This window comes from Pecten maximus, chromosome 3 (genome assembly GCF_902652985.1).
Source record: "Pecten maximus chromosome 3, xPecMax1.1, whole genome shotgun sequence".
Lineage (NCBI taxonomy): Eukaryota > Metazoa > Mollusca > Bivalvia > Pectinida > Pectinidae > Pecten > Pecten maximus.
The window spans coordinates 42670211-42694015 of record NC_047017.1 but is presented as its reverse complement, the minus strand read 5'-3'; the positions used below and the strand labels follow the sequence as shown (position 1 = coordinate 42694015).

General features: G+C 37.8%; 1 protein-coding gene and 1 long non-coding RNA gene across 5 annotated transcripts in view; one reads left to right on the top strand and one right to left on the bottom strand.

Moving 5' to 3' along the window:
* Positions 1-8501: 8501 nt before the first annotated feature.
* Positions 8502-23805, bottom strand: part of LOC117324257 — a 60350-nt gene continuing 45046 nt past the window's right edge. Inside the window, exons 2-3 of the long non-coding RNA XR_004531946.1 lie at positions 14884-14993; positions 8502-9050 (exon numbers count right to left, since the gene is read on the bottom strand). This is a non-coding gene — a long non-coding RNA (uncharacterized LOC117324257). The remainder of the gene's footprint in view (positions 9051-14883; positions 14994-23805) is intronic.
* On the top strand, positions 11516-23121 carry LOC117324254 (fos-related antigen 1-like). Of its 4 annotated transcripts, none has more exons than XM_033880028.1 (4): positions 11516-11622; positions 20155-20544; positions 21191-21298; positions 21532-23121. In XM_033880028.1, exons 2-4 carry the CDS (start codon positions 20197-20199, stop codon positions 22039-22041), a joined length of 966 nt encoding a protein of 321 aa, XP_033735919.1. In that variant the 5' UTR covers positions 11516-11622; positions 20155-20196; the 3' UTR covers positions 22042-23121. The 4 variants fall into 4 exon arrangements, with proteins under 4 accessions (XP_033735919.1, XP_033735917.1, XP_033735918.1 ...); XM_033880026.1 differs by lacking the exon at positions 11516-11622 and adding an exon at positions 18843-19113; XM_033880027.1 differs by lacking the exon at positions 11516-11622 and adding an exon at positions 19435-19675.

Below are 23805 nucleotides of genomic sequence, written 5' to 3'. Positions count from 1 at the left end.
TTTTACAATATTTTCCCACGACCATCAAAACTTTACGTCAAAGGTTATATATCATAATACAAATCACTTTCCCCAACAAAACGAGATATTATGAAGAGCACAGATTCGTACAGACAGGGCTACACAAGCACCGCCTCATTAACACTGAATCCCGTATGACTCATTCAATTCTCTCATTTAAATTGTTTAAATCAAGACTTAACTTCGCTGTAGTAACTTACACGTGTTAACTGACCTTGTTTAACATTTAAATCTTGCGTGTAAAATCTGTTAAAAATACTACAAAAAAGATCGAGTCAGCCAGCATTAGGTGGGTCAGAGGTCAAGTGAACCTGACGAGGGCAGGGCCATGGACGACAGATCAAAGAATTATAAAGTCTTGTCTTACGTTGATATCCTCAGTCGTGATTACTTAGCAACGCCCGAGGAAAAAAGATAGGGGGTGGACTCATTTAGTAATCTTCCGCATTCACACGGGGAGGGACAAGCAAACGTCAGAAAATAAACTGTTTATATGGTCATCAAGTTAAAAGGAAACGGAGAAATGAAAAGCAGATTTAAGATTCGTTCAGATATAATTAATAGGTGTGTTTACTAGCAAAGCCTTGTCACTAAGTCATGCATAGGAGAGAGACAAGAAGGGCTGGAAGAGGGGAAGGGAAGAGTAGGCAGGAGGGGGAAGGGAAGGAGAGTTGGAGGACTAGGCAGGAGGGGGGAAGTGTGATACATAAAGTACAACATCTAACAGCTTTAGAATTTGTTTAAGTACCTAGAAGATTTGATGACTTTCATATTCCTTTCTGATCATTTTAGAGAGAGACAGTCATACGACATCTCAAGGTCAAGGACGTGTATGCCCTGGTGAAATAACCCACTGAAAATGCATTTGCCTACTCCATAACAGAAGGGGATTAACGTCCTCACAACAGTCCTATCTGAGGACGGGTGTCAATCACTCAATCATGTACAAAACATAAGTTAACCTGTTATATACAGCCCATCTCAGTTGACTTTTGAATAAAAAGGTACATGTCCTGCTAAATTCGGTATCGTATGGATCAAACAAGACAATATCAGTGTTAGATTATTGTCGTATGAAGACAACATCAATGTTAGATTATCGTCGTATGAAGACAATATCAGTGTTAGATTATCGTCGTATGAAGACAACATCAGTGTTAGATTATCGTCGTATGAAGACAACATCAGTGTTAGATTATTGTCGTATGAAGACAACATCAGTGTTAGATTATCGTCGTATGAAGACAACATCAGTGTTAGATTATCGTCGTATAAAGACAACATCAGTGTTAGATTATCGTCGTATGAAGACAATATCAGTGTTAGATTATCGTCATATAAAGACAACATCAGTGTTAGATTATCGTCATATAAAGACAACATCAGTGTTAGATTATCGTCGTATGAAGACAACATCAATGTTAGATTATCGTCGTATGAAGACAACATCAGTGTTAGATTATCGTCGTATGAAGACAACATCAGTGTTAGATTATCGTCGTATGAAGACAACATCAGTGTTAGATTATCGTCGTATAAAGACAACATCAGTGTTAGATTATCGTCGTATGAAGACAACATCAGTGTTAGATTATCGTCGTATGAAGACAACATCAGTGTTAGATTATCGTCGTATGAAGACAACATCAGTGTTAGATTATCGTCGTATGAAGACAACATCAGTGTTAGATTATCGTCGTATGAAGACAACATCAGTGTTAGATTATCGTCATATGAGGACAACATCAGTGTTAGATTATCGTCATATGAAGACAACATCAGTGTTAGATTATCGTCGTATGAAGACAACATCAGTGTTAGATTATCGTCGTATGAAGACAACATCAGTGTTAGATTATCGTCGTATGAGGACAACATCAGTGTTAGATTATCGTCGTATGAAGACAACATCAGTGTTAGATTATCGTCATATGAGGACAACATCAGTGTTAGATTATTGTCGTATGAAGACAACATCAGTGTTAGATTATTGTCGTATGAAGACAACATCAGTGTTAGATTATCGTCATATAAAGACAACATCAGTGTTAGATTATCGTCATATAAAGACAACATCAGTGTTAGATTATCGTCATATGAAGACAACATCAATGTTAGATTATCGTCGTATAAAGACAACATCAATGTTAGATTATCGTCGTATAAAGACAACATCAGTGTTAGATTATCGTCGTATAAAGACAACATCAATGTTAGATTATCGTCGTATGAAGACAACATCGTTAGATTATCGTCGTATAAAGACAACATCAGTGTTAGATTATCGTCGTATAAAGACAACATCAATGTTAGATTATCGTCATATAAAGACAACATCAGTGTTAGATTATTGTCGTATGAAGACAACATCAGTGTTAGATTATTGTCGTATGAAGACAACATCAGTGTTAGATTATCGTCGTATGAAGACAACATCAGTGTTAGATTATCGTCGTATGAAGACAACATCAGTGTTAGATTATTGTCGTATAAAGACAACATCAGTGTTAGATTATCGTCGTATGAAGACAACATCAGTGTTAGATTATCGTCGTATGAAGACAACATCAGTGTTAGATTATTGTCGTATGAAGACAACATCAGTGTTAGATTATTGTCGTATGAAGACAACATCAGTGTTAGATTATCGTCGTATGAAGACAACATCAGTGTTAGATTATTGTCGTATAAAGACAACATCAGTGTTAGATTATCGTCGTATGAAGACAACATCAGTGTTAGATTATTGTCGTATGAAGACAACATCAGTGTTAGATTATCGTCGTATAAAGACAACATCGGTGTTAGATTATTGTCGTATAAAGACAACATCGGTGTTAGATTATCGTCGTATGAAGACAACATCAGTGTTAGATTATCGTCGTATAAAGACAACATCAGTGTTAGATTATTGTCGTATGAAGACAACATCAATGTTAGATTATCGTCGTATGAAGACAACATCGTTAGATTATTGTCGTATGAAGACAACATCGTTAGATTATCGTCGTATGAAGACAACATCGGTGTTAGATTATTGTCGTATGAAGACAACATCAGTGTTAGATTATCGTCGTATAAAGACAACATCGGTGTTAGATTATTGTCGTATGAAGACAACATCGTTAGATTATCGTCGTATGAAGACAACATCACTGTTAGATTATCGATCTTACTCAATGCTTGGTTTGTTGAAGATTGGTTTTTTGTTTTGCATTGTTTAACAATCTATCAACAGTTAAGATCAGTTAATTAAGGACGGACTTCCCTGTGCGCTAGGTGTTTGTCTCCTTGTGATAGCGCGAAACTTACCATTGTATGTCGACTTTATAGTGTTACCACACTGAAACATACTGCCAAAGACATCCCGCAGGGAAGTTGTCAAAAGAGAGAGAGAGAGAGAGAGAGAGAGAGAGAGAGAGAGAGAGAGAGAGAGAGAGAGAGAGAGAGAGAGAGAGAGAGAGAGAGAGAGCATCGGAAGACAGAAGATAGAAAAGGAAGAGAAACAAGAAAAAGAATACTGAATATTAGGCATTCAATACATTGTAGTTGGTAATCTTGAAAACTATTGTACTCCGTATTAACAAATAAAGCTGTTTATTGTTTGACAAACATATATATCACAAATGTTTCCTCTTTCATTAATTTATTAGGTAGTAGCAGTGGAATTGTATCCATAAATGTGTGTGATTCGGCGGGGAAGAAAAAAATGAGTTTGTGGTCATGGTGAAATGTGTAGGTGTATAGTATAAATTGGACAACAAACAAGGAAATCGCTTATGTCATGTAAAAGTTGGAAAAACACTAAATAGACAAAAGGAACTTCCTTATAAGGCCATAACATCGGTACATAGATTGTACATGTAGAAGATAGTGCGGCCCCTGGATTTAGAGGTACAATGCCGTTATGTCAAATGTACCAGAGTAGGTTCAACCGTGTACCAGTGTAGGTACAACAGTTTACCAGTGTAGGTTCAACAATTTACCTGTGTAGGTACAACAGTGTACCAGTGTATGTACAATAGTGTACCAGTGTAGGTTCAACAGTATACCAGTGTAGATACAACAGTGTACCAGTGTAGATACAACAGTATACTAGTGTAGATACAACAGTTTACCAGTGTAGGTACAACAGTTTACCAGTGTAGGTACAACAGTATACCTGTGTTGGTACAATATGAAATGGATATGTAAGACGCTTATTATCTCAAATCTAAGCAATCTAATTAAAATATAGATGTTCATTGTCACTACGTTACACGGACATATAACGCCATCGCATCAGGGGTACAACAGTTTACCAGTGTAGGTACAACAGTGTACCAGTGTAGGTTCAACAGTTTACCAGTGAAGGTTCAACAGTTTACCAGTGTAGGTACAACAGTGTACCAGTGTAGGTACAACAGTTTACCTGTGTAGGTACAACAGTTTACCTGTGTAGGTACAACAGTTTACCTGTGTAGGTACAACAGTTTACCTGTGTAGGTACAACAGTATACCAGTGTAGGTACAACAGTGTACCAGTGTAGGTACAACAGTGTACCAGTGTAGGTACAACAGTTTACCTGTGTAGGTACAACAGTGTACCAGTGTATGTACAACAGTGTACCAGTGTAGGTACAATAGTTTACCATTGTAGGTATAACAGTTTACCAGTGTAGGTATAACAGTTTACCAGTGTAGGTACAACAGTTTACCAGTGTAGGTACAACAGTGTACCAGTGTAGGTACAACAGTGTACCAGTGTAGGTACAACAGTTTACCTGTGTAGGTACAACAGTGTACCAGTGTAGGTACAACAATATACCATTGTAGGTACAACATACAACAGTATACCATTGTAGGTACAACATACAACAGTATACCTGTGTAGGTACAACAGTGTACCAGTGTAGGTACAACAGTGTACCAGTGTAGGTACAACAGTTTACCAGTGTAGGTACAACAGTTTACCAGTGTAGGTATAACAGTTTACCAGTGTAGGTATAACAGTGTACCAGTGTAGGTACAACAGTATACCTGTGTAGGTACAACAGTTTACCAGTGTAGGTACAACAGTATACCAGTGTAGGTACAACAATATACCAGTGTAGGTATAACAGTTTACCAGTGTAGGTATAACAGTTTACCTGTGTAGGTACAACAGTTTACCAGTGTAGGTATAACAGTGTACCAGTGTAGGTACAACAGTTTACCAGTGTATATACAACAGTTTACCAGTGTAGGTACAACAGTATACCAGTGTATGTACAACAGTGTACCAGTGTAGGTATAACAGTGTACCAGTGTAGGTACAACAGTGTACCAGTGTAGGTACAACAGTGTACCAGTGTAGGTACAACAATATACCTGTGTAGGTACAACAGTGTACCAGTGTAGGTACAATAGTTTACCATTGTAGGTATAACAGTTTACCAGTGTAGGTACAACAGTGTACCAGTGTATATACAACCGTTTACCATTGTAGGTATAACAGTTTACCAGTGTAGGTACAACAGTGTACCAGTGTAGGTACAATAGTTTACCAGTGTAGATACAACAGTGTAGGTACAACAGTGTACCAGTGTAGGTACAATAGTTTACCATTGTAGATACAACAGTATACCAGTGTAGGTACAACAGTATACCAGTGTAGGTACAATAGTTTACCATTGTAGGTATAACAGTTTACCAGTGTAGGTACAACAGTGTACCAGTGTAGGTATAACAGTTTACCTGTATAGGTACAACAGTTTACCTGTGTAGGTACAACAGTATACCAGTGTAGGTACAACAGTTTACCAGTGTAGGTACAACAGTATACCAGTGTATGTACAACAGTGTACCAGTGTATGTACAACAGTTTACCAGTGTAGGTACAACAGTTTACCAGTGTAGGTACAACAGTGTACCAGTGTATGTACAATAGTGTACCAGTGTAGGAACAACAGTTTACCAGTGTAGGTACAACAGTGTACTAGTGTAGGTACAACAGTGTACCAGTGTAGGTACAACAGTGTACCAGTGTAGGTATAACAGTGTACCAGTGTAGGTACAACAGTTTACCAGTGTAGGTACAACAATATACCAGTGTAGGTATAACAGTTTACCAGTGTAGGTACAACAGTTTACCAGTGTAGGTATAACAGTTTACCTGTATAGGTACAACAGTTTACCAGTGTAGGTACAACAGTTTACCTGTGTAGGTATAACAGTGTACCAGTGTAGGTACAACAGTTTACCAGTGTAGGTACAACAGTTTACCTGTGTAGGTACAACAGTTTACCTGTGTAGGTACAACAGTGTATCAGTGTACGTACAACAGTATACCAGTGTAGGTATAACAGTTTACCTGTATAGGTACAACAGTTTACCTGTGTAGGTACAACAGTGTATCAGTGTACGTACAACAGTTTACCACTGTAGGTATAACAGTGTACCAGTGTAGGTACAACAGTTAACCAGTGTAGGTACAACAATATACCAGTGTAGGTATAACAGTTTACCAGTGTAGGTACAACAGTTTACCAGTGTAGGTACAACAGTTTACCTGTGTAGGTACAACAGTTTACCTGTGTAGGTACAACAGTGTATCAGTGTACGTACAACAGTATACCAGTGTAGGTATAACAGTTTACCTGTATATGTACAACAATATACCAGTGTAGGTACAACAGTGTACCAGTGTATGTACAACAGTGTACCAGTGTAGGTACAACAGTATACCAGTGTATATACAACAGTATACCAGTGTAGGTACAACAGTATACCAGTGTAGGTACAACAATATACCAGTGTAGGTACAACAGTTTACCTGTGTAGGTACAACAGTATACCAGTGTATGTACAACAGTGTACCAGTGTAGGTACAACAGTATACCAGTGTATATACAACAGTATACCAGTGTAGGTACAACAGTATACCAGTGTAGGTACAACAATATACCAGTGTAGGTACAACAGTTTACCTGTGTAGGTACAACAGTATACCAGTGTATGTACAACAGTGTACCAGTGTATGTACAACAGTTTACCTGTGTAGGTACAACAGTTTACCTGTGTAGGTACAACAGTTTACCAGTGTATGTACAACAGTGTACCAGTGTATGTACAACAGTATACCAGTGTATGTACAACAGTGTACCAGTGTATGTACAACAGTGTACCAGTGTAGGTACAACAGTATACCAGTGTATATACAACAGTATACCAGTGTAGGTACAACAGTTGACCAGTGTATATACAACAGTTTACCAGTGTAGGTATAACAGTTACCAGTGTAGGTACAACAGTTTACCAGTGTAGATACAACAGTTTACCAGTGTAGGTACAACATGCAACAATATACCAGTGTAGGTATAACAGTATACCAGTGTAGGTACAACAGTATACCAGTGTAGATACAACAGTATACCAGTGTAGGTACAACAGTATACCAGTGTAGGTACAACAGTATACCAGTGTAGATACAACAGTATACCAGTGTAGGTACAACATACAACAATATACCAGTGTAGGTATAACAGTATACCAGTGTAGATACAACAGTATACCAGTGTAGGTACAACATACAACAATATACCAGTGTAGGTATAACAGTATACCAGTGTAGATACAACAGTATACCAGTGTAGATACAACAGTGTACCAGTGTAGGTATAACAGTATACCAGTGTAGATACAACAGTATACCAGTGTAGATACAACAGTGTACCAGTGTAGATACAACAGTATACCAGTGTAGATACAACAGTTTACCAGTGTAGGTACAACAGTTTACCAGTGTAGGTACAACAGTTTACCAGTGTAGGTACAACAGTATACCTGTGTTGGTACAATATGAAATGGATATGTAAGACGCTTATTATCTCAAATCTAAGCAATCTAATTAAAATATAGATGTTCATTGTCACTACGTTACACGGACATATAACGCCATCGCATCAGGGGTAACGTCAGGATGACCTTCGTTACCTCATTTTTTCACTTTCAGGTTGAATTGACAATTTTGCCATGTCATCGATCTCAACCACTCGTCACATCATGCATCTGAAGCTAACCATTTCGGTACAGCATAGCTATATGCTTTGTTGGACGAAATGACTTGAAACAGATTGAGAGATTGTGCATGCCATACACTCTAGTCATGCTATTTCGGAATACGAAATTCCCTTCCAAGACTCTGTAAGTAGTGATTTGATTAGTTAATCAAAAAGGTCATCCTGACGTGACCCCTTATGCGATGTTGTTAGATGTTCATGAAACGTAGAGAGAATGACCATCTAGATTTTAATTAGATTGAAATCTAAGATTCATTATGCTTTTGCAAAAACTCGGAATCCCTATTGGTGACGTCACAATTTCCTGACGCCATTTAAGCAATGAACAGTGGTTTTAATGTTATTATAGTCGATATGGCAGCAAGATGTATGGTGGGCAAATTGCATGGGAACCCGTTAGGGTGAATGAACCCGCAATGGTGAATGAACTACCAATTTAAATACCGTTTACTGATTTATTCTAACCAATGCTAAATAAACTGTTATAGAAATGAATCCAAATAAAACAATTCGTGACTCTCGGCCGGGGTTTCGCTGTATAAAGGAGTGCAGTCCTGGCTGAGTATAGCGATGTCAGATCAGAGGATCAGGATGTATTATAACAGTTCAGATTGATAAATGTCATTATTCATGCCATCACATGCGATGTTGTCAAGGACGCGTATCCGACGACTCGCTTGATAACATTTATTTTACCATCGCTGCATTTTATCTTGGTCAGACGAACGACCTCCTGTTTTGTTAGCCCCACTGTACAATGTATGTGAAGGTATGTATTACTTTCCTCCAGTAATACTAAAAGAAAGTTGAATAACTCAACAGACGCAAGTTTCTTCCGTTCAAACTCAGCACAGTCTAACACAGACTAATTTCGCTAGCCAATGGTATCAATACGATTCTCTACATTTCAATTGTATTGAACAACCTTAACATCGCAAGTTTTACAAAATATCGTCTCCAAGTCATTTCGTCGGCCATTTTCTTCAGTTTCTGTAAGAGAAAAGAAAACTTATATTAGATCATTAATAGAATACTTCTAAGATCATACGGTTATGTGTAGCATACATAGCAAAAACGTTAAGATGTAGTATATGTTTTAACACGCGATAAACGCGTCGGTATTGCACTCATTTGTTGCGCGGACGTACACTACACGTGCTGACCCTGAAATAATTCGTTATACAGTATGTTTATTTGAAATTTGCGCATGAATCAATATGGCGGATTTGATACTAATTATTATACACTTGGAAAATGTCTTCATTGAAATATTAGTAAAACAATGATAATGAGACAAATTATTAATTAGTGATTTACGAAATATGTATTGACCGCAATATATATATATATATATATATATGAATTAACAAATAACAGTATTATTTCTTCTTCACTGTCGTATATACCATTTTGAGTATATTCAGTTATATATATATTTTTGTATACGTCTGGTATATCATAAATACCATTTAAGGCAAAATATACACCGTGTAACATATTCAAATCATGCAACGACCGGTTACTACCCGAACAAGGGAAGGTTAACGACACTGGGTATCTTCAGAGCAACTGATAAACCACTGCAAGTTAGTTCATTGACAGCGCGAGATTTACAAGGACAAACGAAGGACAAAGGGTTATAAACAAGCTACGTGGTGTTGACACAGTCAGGACAAAATGTTAGGTATCCTATATAATACATACATGTGTATGTACAGCGTGGCTTTATTGGACAAGGTTTTACTGGGAAGTACCATATCAATACCATCTCCTCCAGACCTCACCAAGAGGAGAGGATGTCGCATATAATCTATTTAACAGGCCGTCCCAGAAACGTGTTGTCGCTCATCTCCTACAAAACGGTAAGTCATCATTGAGTCGTCATCTCCTACAAAACGGTAAGTCATCATTGAGTCGTCATCTCCTACAAAACGTTAAGTCATCAGTGAGTCGTCATCTCCTACAAAACGGTAAGTCACTAGCCGGTACTGGAGTCGTCATCTCCTACAAAACAGTAAGTCATCAGTGAGTCGTCATCTCCTACAAAACAGTAAGTCATCAGTCCGTACCGGAGTCGTCATCTCCTACAAAACAGTAAGTCATCAGTCCGTACCGGAGTCGTCATCTCCTACAAAACAGTAAGTCATCAGTGAGTCGTCATCTCCTACAAAACGGTAAGTCATCAGTGAGTCGTCATCTCCTACAAAACGGTAAGTCATCAGTGAGTCGTCATCTCCTACAAAACGGTAAGTCATCAGTTCGTACCGGAGTGGCCATCTCCTACAAAACGGTAAACTATCAGTCCGTACCAGAGTCGCCATCTCCTACAAAATGGTAAATTATCAGTCCGTACCGGAGTCGTCATCTCCTACAAAACGGTAGGTCATCATTGAGTCTTCATCTCCTACAAAACGGTAGGTCATCAGTGAGTCGTCATCTCCTACAAAACGGTAAATCATCAGTCCGTACCGGAGTCGTCATCTCCTACAAAACAGAAAGTCATCAGTCCGTACTGCAGTCGCCATCTCCTACAAAACGGTAAATTATCAGTCCGTTCCGGAGTCGCCATCTCCTACAAAACGGTAAATCATCAGTCCGTACCGGAGTCGTCATCTCCTACAAAACAGTTAGTCATCAGTCCGTTCCGGAGTCGCCATCTCCTACAAAACGGTAAGTCATCAGTCCGTACCGAAGTTGTCATCTCCTACAAAACGGTAAGTCATCAGTCTGTATCGGAGTCGTAATCTCCCACAAAAGGAAAATTCATTGGTCCGTATCGGAGTCGTCATCTCCTACAAAACGGTAAGTCATTAATCCGTACCGGAGTCGTCATATCCTACAAAACGGTAAGTCATTAATCCGTATCGGGTCCGTCATAAAAAACGGTAAGTCATCACTCTATACCGAGTCCTTCATTGCAGAAACAACGTTTTATCTCTCAATCCCTTTAAAACCCTAGCACAATCGCTACCGCCCTGCAACGATCTCTATAAAGTGGAAAATGTCAAAACTTTAGAAAGAATACGAAAAGGTAACAAAGTTTTACTGTATAACGTTCATCACGTTCATCACACGGTGATATGTAGGAATACGTTGACGTGTCCGAGTCTACTGGACTGCCGTAAGTCGGATTACTGTAGTACGTCGGGAGGGAAGTACCTTTCCCGGGTCGGATGTCTGGTCCGTACTCAAAACAGGACGTACGTTTGACGGTAACAACCCCGTTATAACTTTAATACAAGTTGTTTACCGATCAAATGACTGAGTTCATCGGGTACAACATGTGTGAAACGTAATCAGCTGACTTTGTTGAACACTTCCTTACTCAATAATATGATCAGCTGATTGAGATAATAAAATATGTCCTGTATTGGTAACTCAAAACACCCGACCGGCCACTCCCATGTGTCGTGCCCTGGACACGATCCGGGCATACCGTGTTGAGATAAACACTATATTTAGAACCTGATTTTACCATACAAAAGGTGTATGTAACGGTGGCATATAGTCATTTCCATTTTATCTGGACAAAAGGATATAGCTTTTTACGAAGACAATAAGGGTACGTATTTTCTTATATAAACTTTAGTTATAAACAGGGGTTGACCTACATACCGTAAGTATATATAGACCGTTGGTTGGGATTTCGTGCCTGTGTGTAAGTATATAGCGATAGTGTTTGATGTAGTCCATATCATACTTTTTAAAAATCTTCAGACTTGTTCGCATATAAACAAGTTCAAGGTTAAATTCAATGATTATAGAACAGTTGTATACATATAAACAGCATGTGTTTGTCGTTGATGTTTTTACGTCAACAGTCGACTTAATTTTCCCGTTAACTTTTCTTTCCTGATTAGTAACATACCAGCCTTCCCTGGTTGTGTAGCTTATACATAATGCTACTCCGGAAGCTGCTCTAAATATCCACTTTTTTCACATAGATGCGATCGATTCACAAAAACAAATAGACAAGAATTTCTAATCTAAGAAACTAATACAGAAGGTAAATGCACTGCGTGTACAAATTGACTTAACCAAACACCTCGTTTCCTATTTGAAATTTATTTCAGTGTGTCATTTAGTTTTTTCACAATATTTATGGAACAAGTTTGGACTTTGTGTTGGAAGTTACTGGAGTGGCATTGTCAGGGAATCGAACTCCGGGCAGTCGTCTTAGCTAGAGTCGAAAGCGCTGTCCACAGCGCCATCGCCTTGTACGCTTCTCATATGATGTGTAAACCTTATCATTTACACATCCTGGATTTCAAAAGAGAAAAACAAAAACAAAAACAAACAAAAAACACGTGCTTTGTACAACTTCTCGTCAGAATCAACGTTATGCCGAAAAACAAGACAAGATGGTATCATTCATTGTCAGAAGTGAAAAAAAAAATCTTCAATGATGACACGCGACATCAGGATTTACATGTTTTAAGATGTCAGGCCATAGGTGTACTCGATAGCATGTAAATCATACGACTCTGGTGAATTCCATATCGATATCTTCGTGTGTTGTGACGGATTTAACTCGCCATATGCTGCATTCATTGATAATAAACTATAAATGTTGTTGAGTTTACAGGATGTAACGCCCATGTGTAAGGTGATTATACAGACACGCCCAGATTATACAACTCGACAGTTGTACCGGGTGGGTGGGCGTTACCTAACCAGGAAATATACACACTTCCATATTGTAACTTAAATTACATAAACATACAAAAACCGGAAATTATAAAAGTCTTTGTGTATATCATGTAAGTGTAGGCAGTGATAGGTTTGAAGGCCGGACAGTAGGTGAAAGAGGTTTGATAGTTGGGTCACAGGTACTCCCCTCGTCTGTCAATATATATCATTGATTTATAATCAAGATTACGAGACGAGGGGGTGGGGTGGGGTGGGGTGGTACATAGCGATGCTGGGTGGTCGAGAAAATATGTCTTAAACTGTCTTTATACATATTTGTAAATATATGTCAGTCAAAATCCGCAAAACTTGTAGCCATTCCGTGTATGACAACATGAGGAACCATTTTATGTGACTAGACCATGCAGAAGTTTAGCCCGAGTTTTCTCTGGCCCTGTCACCATGTCTGGTGTAGGGGCCCTACACCAGACATGGTGACAGGGCCAGAGAAAACTCGGGCTAGCAGAAGTTTAAACTTCAATCTTGTATATCTTAAAAAGCCTAAAAACTAGTGATATATCAGTGTGGGTTAGCATGGACTCCTAATTAAAACATGTATTTGTCAGTAAAACCTTGTCTACTTACTAACAAATAGTAGGGAATATCTACGATTTTTGTATTATATCTTAATCATCATTTCTTCTTTGTACAAGATGCCCAGAATATATCTTACGTGTGTATATAAATAGTGAAGTACATTAACTGCGCATTTGGCGAAACATCAACACGCATCTCCAATACATGCACAAGTACACTATCCACATACGCGTGTATGCACACGCCCCCCTTACGCACACACCCCACACGCCCTACCCCGTCCCATCAAGTAGCTGGGTGGATTTCACACCACAGACATTAGTGTAACTAGCGGTCATAGCCTTATCTTTCATCAGACCTATTTTTATTTTGCAAAGTCATTGCGCATTTCACACGAAATTCTGAGGAGGTGCTCAGAATACCTCATGTGTGTGTAAAAATAGATGATAGTCTTCGATCCGCAGTCGTAATAGTCTATAGTGTTATCGGGGAAAAAACACACACACAAAAAGTTTGAATAGTCTCTCACTCACACCACATTACATCTCCAAACGCCGTTGGACCCCGCTATATTACACCTATAATATTGTCGCCCTACTATCTGAACCCCAGGACAATCCGAGTCACATTCTTGGTGAAAAATGACATGGCCCCTCCCTCCCTAGTTCCTTCCTGTTGATTACAAGTAAGTTTTATAATCCGTGGAGATTCCAACACCCACTCTGTTGACCATCCCAGTCTTAGTAACAGGTCAGTGTCGACATCTTCATTCATCACCAATGATGTCCACTACACTGGCCAGGTGTATATATAGGGATATACTATATAGCTCTTTAACATGGCCCTATCACTGGTCTGGTTCTGTTTTAATTATGTCATACAATATGATAAGAGCAAGAAAAACTTATAGCTATTTTAAATAATTAATTTTCTCAATCTATTCGCACTCTGTTGTCACTTATAAAACTGGTAGACTTGCTCAAGTCTGCCTCTTTTCTAGCTGAGATTACAATGACATCTCTTTGGTAAACCACTGGGACTTGAAATTTTGTTACAGTCTATATGTATTTGGACTTCACCTAGTGTGTATAGCACATTTTGAGATGTTTTGGAGGGACTAGATTAAAATTCGGTAAAACTGACACCCCCGGTGTTCATATATACGAATTTTAATGTAGCGCTCCCCCCCCCCAAAAAAAACCCGTCTCAAATTGTGCTATACACACTAGGGAAAGTCCAAATACATGTAGACTGTAGCAAATTCTTAAGTCCCTGTGCGGTAAACTGACGGTTCTGATCATACAGAGAAGTTGGACACTATCAGTCTGGATTAATGATTATGTTACGGTACTTCCTCGTTGTAAGAACCCCGTCACAGTCGATAACCGTATTTGTGTGTAACAAAGTTCGTCGGAATCCGAAAACACGTAAGTTGTTTCTTTATTGACTAAATCATCATCATACATTATTATTATTATATAATTAAGTACGCCTCCGAGCGCTATGTTATTTTGCTATCCATATTATAACCTATTCATTTCAATCAGGAAGTGACAGATGCTTGGAATATTTTCGGAATACGGTTGTTGTTACTTACCAAAGGCGCACCGACCAATGATGACGTCAAAACGGAATTGACAGTTATAAAGCCCGAGGGGTTCCGAGTATACATCTGACGTATACGTATTCGGTCGTAACTAAGGTGCGCTATAAAAATAAAATAAAAATACTCGCATTGAAAAAAAATAAACAAACAGAAAACAAAAAACGGTAAAGCAATTAAGCTTCCTGGTTGTAAATAATTACAGACCGGGACGGAAATAACGATTAACAATGTTAATATAACGAGCGTTTTTAGTTCCCCGACTGTGTAATGGTGGACAATAATTTGTCTGAGCTCTTGGGGATGTCTGATTTATCTAATGAACAAATTAGTGAGACGCATGTAGATCTGGAATATCAGGGACTACAGGATTGTGGTAAAATAGAATACTGCGTAACATGGCCGCTAATAAACAACTAACAACATAAAAAAAACTCTCAGATATACCGATCGGCTGTAATTCTATTTTTATATCTTACTATTGTTGAATTCGACAATCCTAGTCAAAGGAAATAATCATCTTTAAGTTAAAGTTGTTTATTAATTTTGAGTTTTCCGACTCATCAGCATCATACAAATACATTATTATACAAATTTACATAACATTGACAATATCAAAAAGTAATAAATACGTGTAAAGAGACAATATACCCGGGGAGCATAACTATAAAAGATGTTCTTTTGGTGGATAATTCAATAAGTTGTTTACACTATTTCGTCATCAGTCAGTTTCCATTTGGGTTCATTATAATGTGGATAAACACAATGGCCGTACGTATGTTTACGGTGCGGAAATTAATGCTAATCTCACAATTATATTGAAATACAAATGATGATGCATATTAAAAAGTCTTAAATACAAAAATGGATGTACAAGTATATGTTTTTCCAAGCTGGCTGGGAAAATGAACATGTAGGGTGTGCCAGTTAACGGTGATCTGATTAGACATAAATCGAGGTTAACAAAACGAAAGTGTAAAAAAAAAAAACATCTTACAAGTATGTCACAAAATTAATACTGAAAGTGAAGATTAGTTTAAACTTATTTTATTTCCCAAGAATAATTAAAATCAAGATGGTCATTCTCACTACGTTACATGAGTATCTAACAACATCCCATATGGGGTCACGTTCTGATGACCTTTGAGATATTTGTATGTCACTTTTCAGGGCGAATTGTCTATTTGTCGATGAAATTGAAGCAAACCATTTCGTCACAGCATGCATCTGAAGCAAACCATTTCGGCACATCATATATTATGTAGATATATATGCTTGATGGGACGAAATGACTCGAAAGAAATTGACAGATAATGCAAGATATATTCTCTACTCATGCTAATTCGCACATATAAAATTCACTTCCAAGATTCTGGAAGTAGTCATTTGATTGGCTAATCCAGAAGGTCACCCTGACGTGACCCCTTATGGGATGTTGTTAGATGTTCATTTAACGTAGTGAAAATGACCATGGAGATTCTAATTAAATTGACCAAAACAGTTTAAACTTATTTTATTTCCTAAGAATAGACAACAGTTTTGGCACAGATTGTGATATTATCAACGCCCCTCCCTCCAATATATATAATGTATACATCAAATTGTCAGTAAATGGTAGAATTGTATGTCTAGTAACTTAATTGCTACATCCCAACAACAGATAATAAAAAAAAAGAAGAAAGAAAAACAATGTCTCACAAATGTAATAATGAAGTATTACGTACTATCAATTTTTGCAAATTTCGAAAAATGGCGAGACAGATCCGGTTATCAGATAATTATATATCCAACGATATTTCATTAACATTAATTCAGTTCAAATCTTTAAATCATTTAAACCTCTGATATCAATATTACAATCAAGTAAGAAAAGAAAAGGCATTTTCACAAGGAGATCCACATACAGACATGACTGTCGAAAATATATAAAACCATGTACAGTACACATACATCATTTTAGAGAATGCGGTTGTACTTTATATCGTAAAAATTATGTCAAGATGTCGTTCTCTACATCCATAGTGACTAGGAGAAACCGAGTCCTTTTTTTTCGAGAGATGCTTCTTACAGATGTTCGAAAATGACCGATGATCTCCTTGCAAATATCTCTGTTATATATTTGATGAGCGTAGAAAACAGGACAGATATGAATTTCTACTGTGAAGTCTGAGGTAAAGTCGTGACTGTTTGTTAGGGGGTATCTGACATTTTTATTTACTATATTACCTAGACTTTTATTTAGGAATTCCTGGGTGGTACCATATTTTTCATTTTGTATAGTAACTCAGGGAGTATACGTATATAGAGCATATTACCAACAGGACATGAGCAAGTCTAACCGATTTTTCATAACTTGGATAGTTTTACCGCCCTTAATGTTTTTTTCCAAAATTATTACATGTGTATGACCACAGGTTTAGATATGATATCTGTAAAATGTAAGTCCCTGTTATGATTTATTATTTATAGATTTCGCACATAAAAATCACATTATAATTGTCACGGAACTAAATAACAATATATTAAAATTTATAATATACACTATATTATCGATCTCTGGTTAAATTACGAAATAACCAAAGAAATATGACGATATTTTCAATCACGATCTACAAAGTAACCTCGGGTTTACACAGGGGATCACGTACCAAGCTTATAACGTCGCTGTACTGGGACTTAATTTGAATAGAGCTAAGCTATTTTTACCTGACCCACTTGTCCCGCTGTACATTGTGATCCAGGTATGGAAAATGCCTCGGGATGTATGTTGTTTAGCCGAGTAAGGTATAAAATCTAGGCCAATTCAAACACTTAAGTTTACCTGGATACCATGTAGTACGGTTTCAAAATATCCAATGAATATAATGATAAAAAAAGAAATTCCACTTTCCCATTTTTATTCATCTATTATATTTATATACTTAAATAATTCCAATAAACTATATTTTCTAATTAATAGCTAGTGTTTATAAACTAGTTTTTTCCCATAGAGTATTAACTGCATACTTTTTTGTGTGTACAGAATGTAAACGTCGTTGTTACATATAAAGTCGAACACGTGCATGCATATAAATATACCTTAGAGTGATCTATGTGATCTATGTACGTACGTCCCTTGTATAAGTATACCGACATACGAAATAATTAAAACACCTCCTTGATTATCTTTCTCAAAAAGTTCTCCCTATCAAATCACTTTCTCAACATGGCATATACATATTAAGATGATACCTACATATATGGTTTTATACGCATCATTTTCCATATCGTACGATATACTGTATATAGTAGGTGTAATGTTCAAAGTCTGGGATATATTTAGACCTACACATTATGGTCAATATACGGTACGTCCTACATGATACACCATATGTATTTATTATTATAGCATTTACAGAAAAAGTCAGGGCTAATGAGATGTTTTGAACATTATATTTGGGGTTTAGGAAACTGGTTTGAATGAGCCCCGATAACGTTCCGCCGCCAAATCACACCTCATTTACATGTTCAGTGGGTCACACACATGTATCCAGGTCACCAAACTCCCAGTCAAACAGTGTTCCCCAAAATATTAGTCATCGTTCAAAACCTTAAATAGTACATTCCTTAAACGGGCACGCTTCTTCTATGGTGAATTCTATATTTTGACTTGTTTATCAGGCTACGGCTGAATACACACATATACGTATGTGGTATTGTTAGGCCATGTGCGTAAACAACTTAATAAACATTAGCATTGACGTCACTCGCCGTCAAGGAGATTCCTTATTTGGGTGTACCACGTGATATTTTCCGAATGAATTTCCATTTGACACTCCTCTAGAGTTGCCATTGCTATACACACGAGTCCAATCCGAAGATAGAATATGATGTCACTTGGCTAAATATAGCGGAGTGAGTCATGCTAGTTCTCGATCATTGAATCACCATGTATATAAGTTGTAGTGGGTATATTCCAGCTAACATTCTTTGAACCACGAGTGAGTCATACTAGGGAAGCCTATGTCCCAGACCTCCGGAAGCCAACAATAGCCTTACTGTACACCTACTGACTAGAAAAGTGACTGTCAACACAACTATTTGACAGGTGACTCTACGTGAACGATACAATTACTGGAGTTTTTTGCCAGAATGTTTGAAAAGGGAGAAAATTACAGCGAGGAATCAAAATACGTGGCGGACATTTTGTCGTCCATGGCCAGTGCTGCGTCGGTAAATAGCTCAGTAAGTTATTATCGTAAAATCTGCTTTAGTTTATTTTTGATTTTGCTATTTTGCCTTGTTTTATTTTTCTGTTTTCTATTTTAAATAAAACCATTGGCTTTGTTGGTGATCTGTTGACATAGTTGTGGGTTTCCTTGTTATAAAAACCCACATGACCTATATATATACACACCAAGCACATGAATAAAGCCGGGCCTGGCAAGTGTGTAACAAAGACCGGTTGCTTGAACAGCCAACCAGAACGAATTAGGGGTCATGACCTCTGGCGCATGCGCAGAGTGTCGAAATACATGTGACATGAGGCATACATATACAAGTGTTAAACTTACATCCATAGCATTTTGTCACTGCATTAGTGTGTGAATGAATGTGTTTAGGCGATAACAGTATTTTCCGGGATTATAGAAAGGTCATAACAGGTCGGCCGAGGTGTTTGGATTTAGTTGTGTAGTGTTTGGATTAACTCTGCAACATGTGGCATTATAACCATAACTCGTACTACAACCGAAACTCACATCATCAAATGCATCAATATCATGCTCACAATCATAGACCGTCGCCGGTATGTACATTTTGTGACACTGTCACCATCCTCTGGATTTACTACACTTTCATTTATAAATGCAAATCTTCAATTTGTTTCACAGGTATAGCTCATCAGAAAACTTACAAACTTTTTAAAAGTTCTGAAAAGTTTTTTGTCTTCGTATCGAGAAGACAACTAGGTTATTTTTCTGGAAAACATGTACTTCAGTAAAACATAACAACAACAAAACATTGATTTGTACATGCCAACACTTGTATGATAAATGACATGTACATATATAAAATAGTATTTTATTAAATCCAAGACTAAAAGATAAAATATGTAAAATATCTCGAATTTTCTTTTCAAATTGGTTAACATTTATCTGTCCAAACTCCTGTACCAGTTTAGGTTTAAACCTATTTAATGTCATCATAACAAAAGGTTGGACATTAGTTATTGAACTTTTATTTTACGAGATGATTACTTATGTGTCGATCCTTTGTGTGTTGTAGTATTCCGTGCCATCAAACTCCTTCGTCAGTGGAATCACATCTATGCCTAGTCTTACACCTACCACCCTGGCCAACATTGAGCGAACATTTATCGAACTACAGGCCGTGCCAGCGGTCAATGCTTCAACGGGACAGGACCCCCACACCCAGAGTGGATTCGTACCCCCCATCGTTGACCCCGTTGTGACGTCAGAGCGGTCAAACGACGCCTACGGTGACTACGGTGACAGTAACTCTGCCTCCGACCCAGAATGGGTGCCAGTAGCCAAGAGGTCAAGAATTGAATTGTCCGACGGATCCAGTGCCAGCAAGTCCAGTGATCCAATGTACCCCCAGGTCACAACCTCCGTCCCCCCGGGCCGCAAAAGGCGTGGGGCAAGGGATGTCAAAGTAAGTTGGAAATTGTTATTATTTTACGGCACAACCGCAAACCTTGGTGAAAATGTAATTAATTGTCCCAGGTGTCCGTAGCCCCAGGTGAACCCTATTGCATCTACAATTAAATTATAACACGTGTATTTCTTTTCCGGTAATATTTTTAAAAGGGTGACATGTGATATATAGACAGTGTGCAGCCGGGCGTGTGCACAAGTAATGGTTTACAGTTGATAACATCTGGCGAGGGTTGACCTGGCTCAACCCAAACACCATGCTTTAGTGTAACTTGGATGAAACTTGTTTTAAAATAAAACCTTCAGGCAGCAAAAAAATGAGTGGTTAGCCCGTCACCATATTTGTACCCATCTATCATAAAATAGCCAGCGGTCACACAATGTTTTTACATATGGTAATCCGGCTGTCGGCAGTAATTGATATCTTATGACATATTGGAAATTGACCCTTCAGAAATGTATTGAGAGTTTGATGGATTGACAACTGACCTTACATTTCTGAAATATTTCTCATTTGTATTTTATGAGTGTATATACAAATATGTATATACATCTACATATTACTTACTTGTCAAAGCCCTCTTTCAAGGTGACATCATGTTGTAAATATTTACCTAATTATTTATTTTATTTGTGTTTTCCAGCTTTCTCCTGAAGAAGAAGAAAGGCGACGCGTACGACGGGAAAGGAACAAAGTGGCCGCGGCAAAATGTCGGCAAAGACGAGTGGACCACACAAACCGACTTACTGGGGTAAGTTGTTAGTAACTCTCAAAACTAATGATATGTTTAAATCATATGATATCTAGTGGTGAAAATATTGATGGAATTGATGTTGTTAAAGTACAACTATTGTTCAGTAATTGTTTCTTCATGGGAAATACACTGTATTTGTATATGGCGAACATGTAACCATTTCAAAAACTTTGAATTATTTTCACATTTTTGGAATCAAAGATTTACCTAGGACATTTGTTGTATTGCAGGAAACCGACCAATTAGAAAGCGAGAGAGACGATCTTGAATCAGAAATCCAACAACTTCAACAGCAGAAGGACCAATTGGAGTTTCTACTTCAGGCTCACCAGCCTCTCTGTAAACTGGACGAAGGATGTCGACAGCAGCACCAAAATCCATCGCCATCAATCACAATGCCATCCAAGGTGAAGGTGAAGAAAGAGCCCGGGGTGGACGGGACATCAACAACCTGTCCCATGGGAAAGGGAACAACAACCAGCACGACTGGAATTAGACCTAGCTCTCTGGACATCGTCAAATCCGAGAGTCGTAAGAAGGTTTCCGTGACAAGTGCTACTGGAATTCCCATTACAACTCCCTCTAACGGATTTTACTTTGCCATGGATAGCATGGTTGACCATACTGGACTGACCCCTATCACTAACGGGCCTACGTCCAGTTGTGGGACCGAGGCCAACAGAACTACCAGTGAGAGCAGCTCGGAAAACGTGAATTCTCCCACACTTATTTCTCTCTAGATCTCCACAACCAGATCTGCTTCCAAGGACGCTGATAAGGTGCATTGAAATGAGGAAAAAAAAGTTCTTGATTTCTTATGGAGTTTATGAAAATACGTTTCATATGTTCATAAAAATCGTGGATTTATGAGGAAAGATCTAGTTCTAACTTGGTGTTTGACGTGCTTATGTACTGCTGGACGGTTTGATTTCGAGTACACAAACATTTTATTTCAATTTTAATGTATTTATTTGACATTCGAGAGAATGTGTGAAGGGGTTTCCTCTGCCAGTATTATTTTTGTTGTATGTTGCGATAAAGTCGAGTTGTACATGTTCTAGTGTCGTGCTATTTTAATGGATTTTAGTCAATAGGTGGCGCCTTATTCGTAACTATTATTAGTCTTGTTTGATATTTTTTAAGCTATTTGTCACTTGCAAGCTTGAACCAATAGCAACCGCTATGGCCGTGTTTTGTTAAAGTTTTTAAATGTGTTCATTTTTTTCAGCTAAATGAAGCCTTATCCTTGTCACTACTTCTGTTTTCTGTTTCAAGTGTTGATAATTTTAAAACTAATTTAGCTGAATTAGTCTTGTTTGTACGTGCGGGTCACGTGACCGAGGTGTAATACATGCGTTTATGTGTGATAATATGAAAGTGTAAATGTGGCCTATAAAATACCCGTCACCTGGGTAGAGTTTGACTTCCAAGCACATAACAAGATGTTGGTAACTTATACAAGTATTTTCGGTATCTTATAAAATGTTTCCAGAACATTTAAAAATCCTGTAAATCTTTGTGTTAACCGAAATCATAGTGGACCCGATGTGATAAAATGTTTATGTTTTATTATATGGTCTGAATTTTTTATTGTTTAAATATTGTGTTCCGAGTAGGATATCTTGTTGATCACTTGGTATGGCCAACCTCTACCCTTGTGACCGAGTATACAAGACATGCAATGCAAATAATATTATTACAAAATCGTTACAAATACGGCATCAATATTACTGCTTCCAATTTTTTTCATGTTGTCCAATTTATGAATTTTTGTACTGACATTTTATAGCAAAATAAAAAAAATATAGAAAACAAACATACACATGTGTTTGATATCTTCTGTAAGACTTTGATCATACTGACACACAGACCCACACAGACCTGTACAACTAAAACCATAGTTTATAAAACACTCGATAAAGATACCTAAGCCCGAGTAAAGACAAACGGTGTACACGTTAATATACATGTAATCCATATATTTGTGTTCTCAGCGACATATTGCTAGATGCATTGTATACATATTAAACGAGTGCCATGGAGAGGAACACTGTCCATGGCCGCTCATGCTTCCGGCTATATACAAGCCGGAAGTTCGACTTGGGACGGCGACCTCCAACTAGGGATTGTACTTCAGTCGATCGTTTGACCTTAATCCTACTCGTACGTAAACGATCTTGACCAATGTCCGGCATTGTGGTCAAATCTGACGTTATGTGCGTTACGAGTTGAAACGGACCACATACAAGTGAGAAGTGGACAGTATATGGATTAGAGTTGCATATCAACAAGCTATAGCCGGATATTTTATTTAGTATGTTTCTCGATAAAGTCTAAGTCGTATCAGATTGGCGTGCAAAAACTACGTCATACAGAAATGAAGTAAATGCTGTAATTTTTACGATTGGTCAGAACTTGTTTGTTTCCACTCATGTGGTCAGAATGGTTCAATCAGATTCAGGGGTCATATAGTGTTATCCCCATGCCCGTCCCAATGCGGTGTA

Bases quoted from the DNA above. Each gene is read 5' to 3' on its own strand.
- LOC117324254 (XM_033880025.1), top strand. From the start codon at position 19,650: ATGCTCACAATCATAGACCGTCGCCGGTATGTACATTTTGTGACACTG. The intron at 20,545-21,190 runs GTAAGTTGGAAA...TGTGTTTTCCAG, and splicing joins GTGGGGCAAGGGATGTCAAA to CTTTCTCCTGAAGAAGAAGA. The intron at 21,299-21,531 runs GTAAGTTGTTAG...GTTGTATTGCAG, and splicing joins ACACAAACCGACTTACTGGG to GAAACCGACCAATTAGAAAG.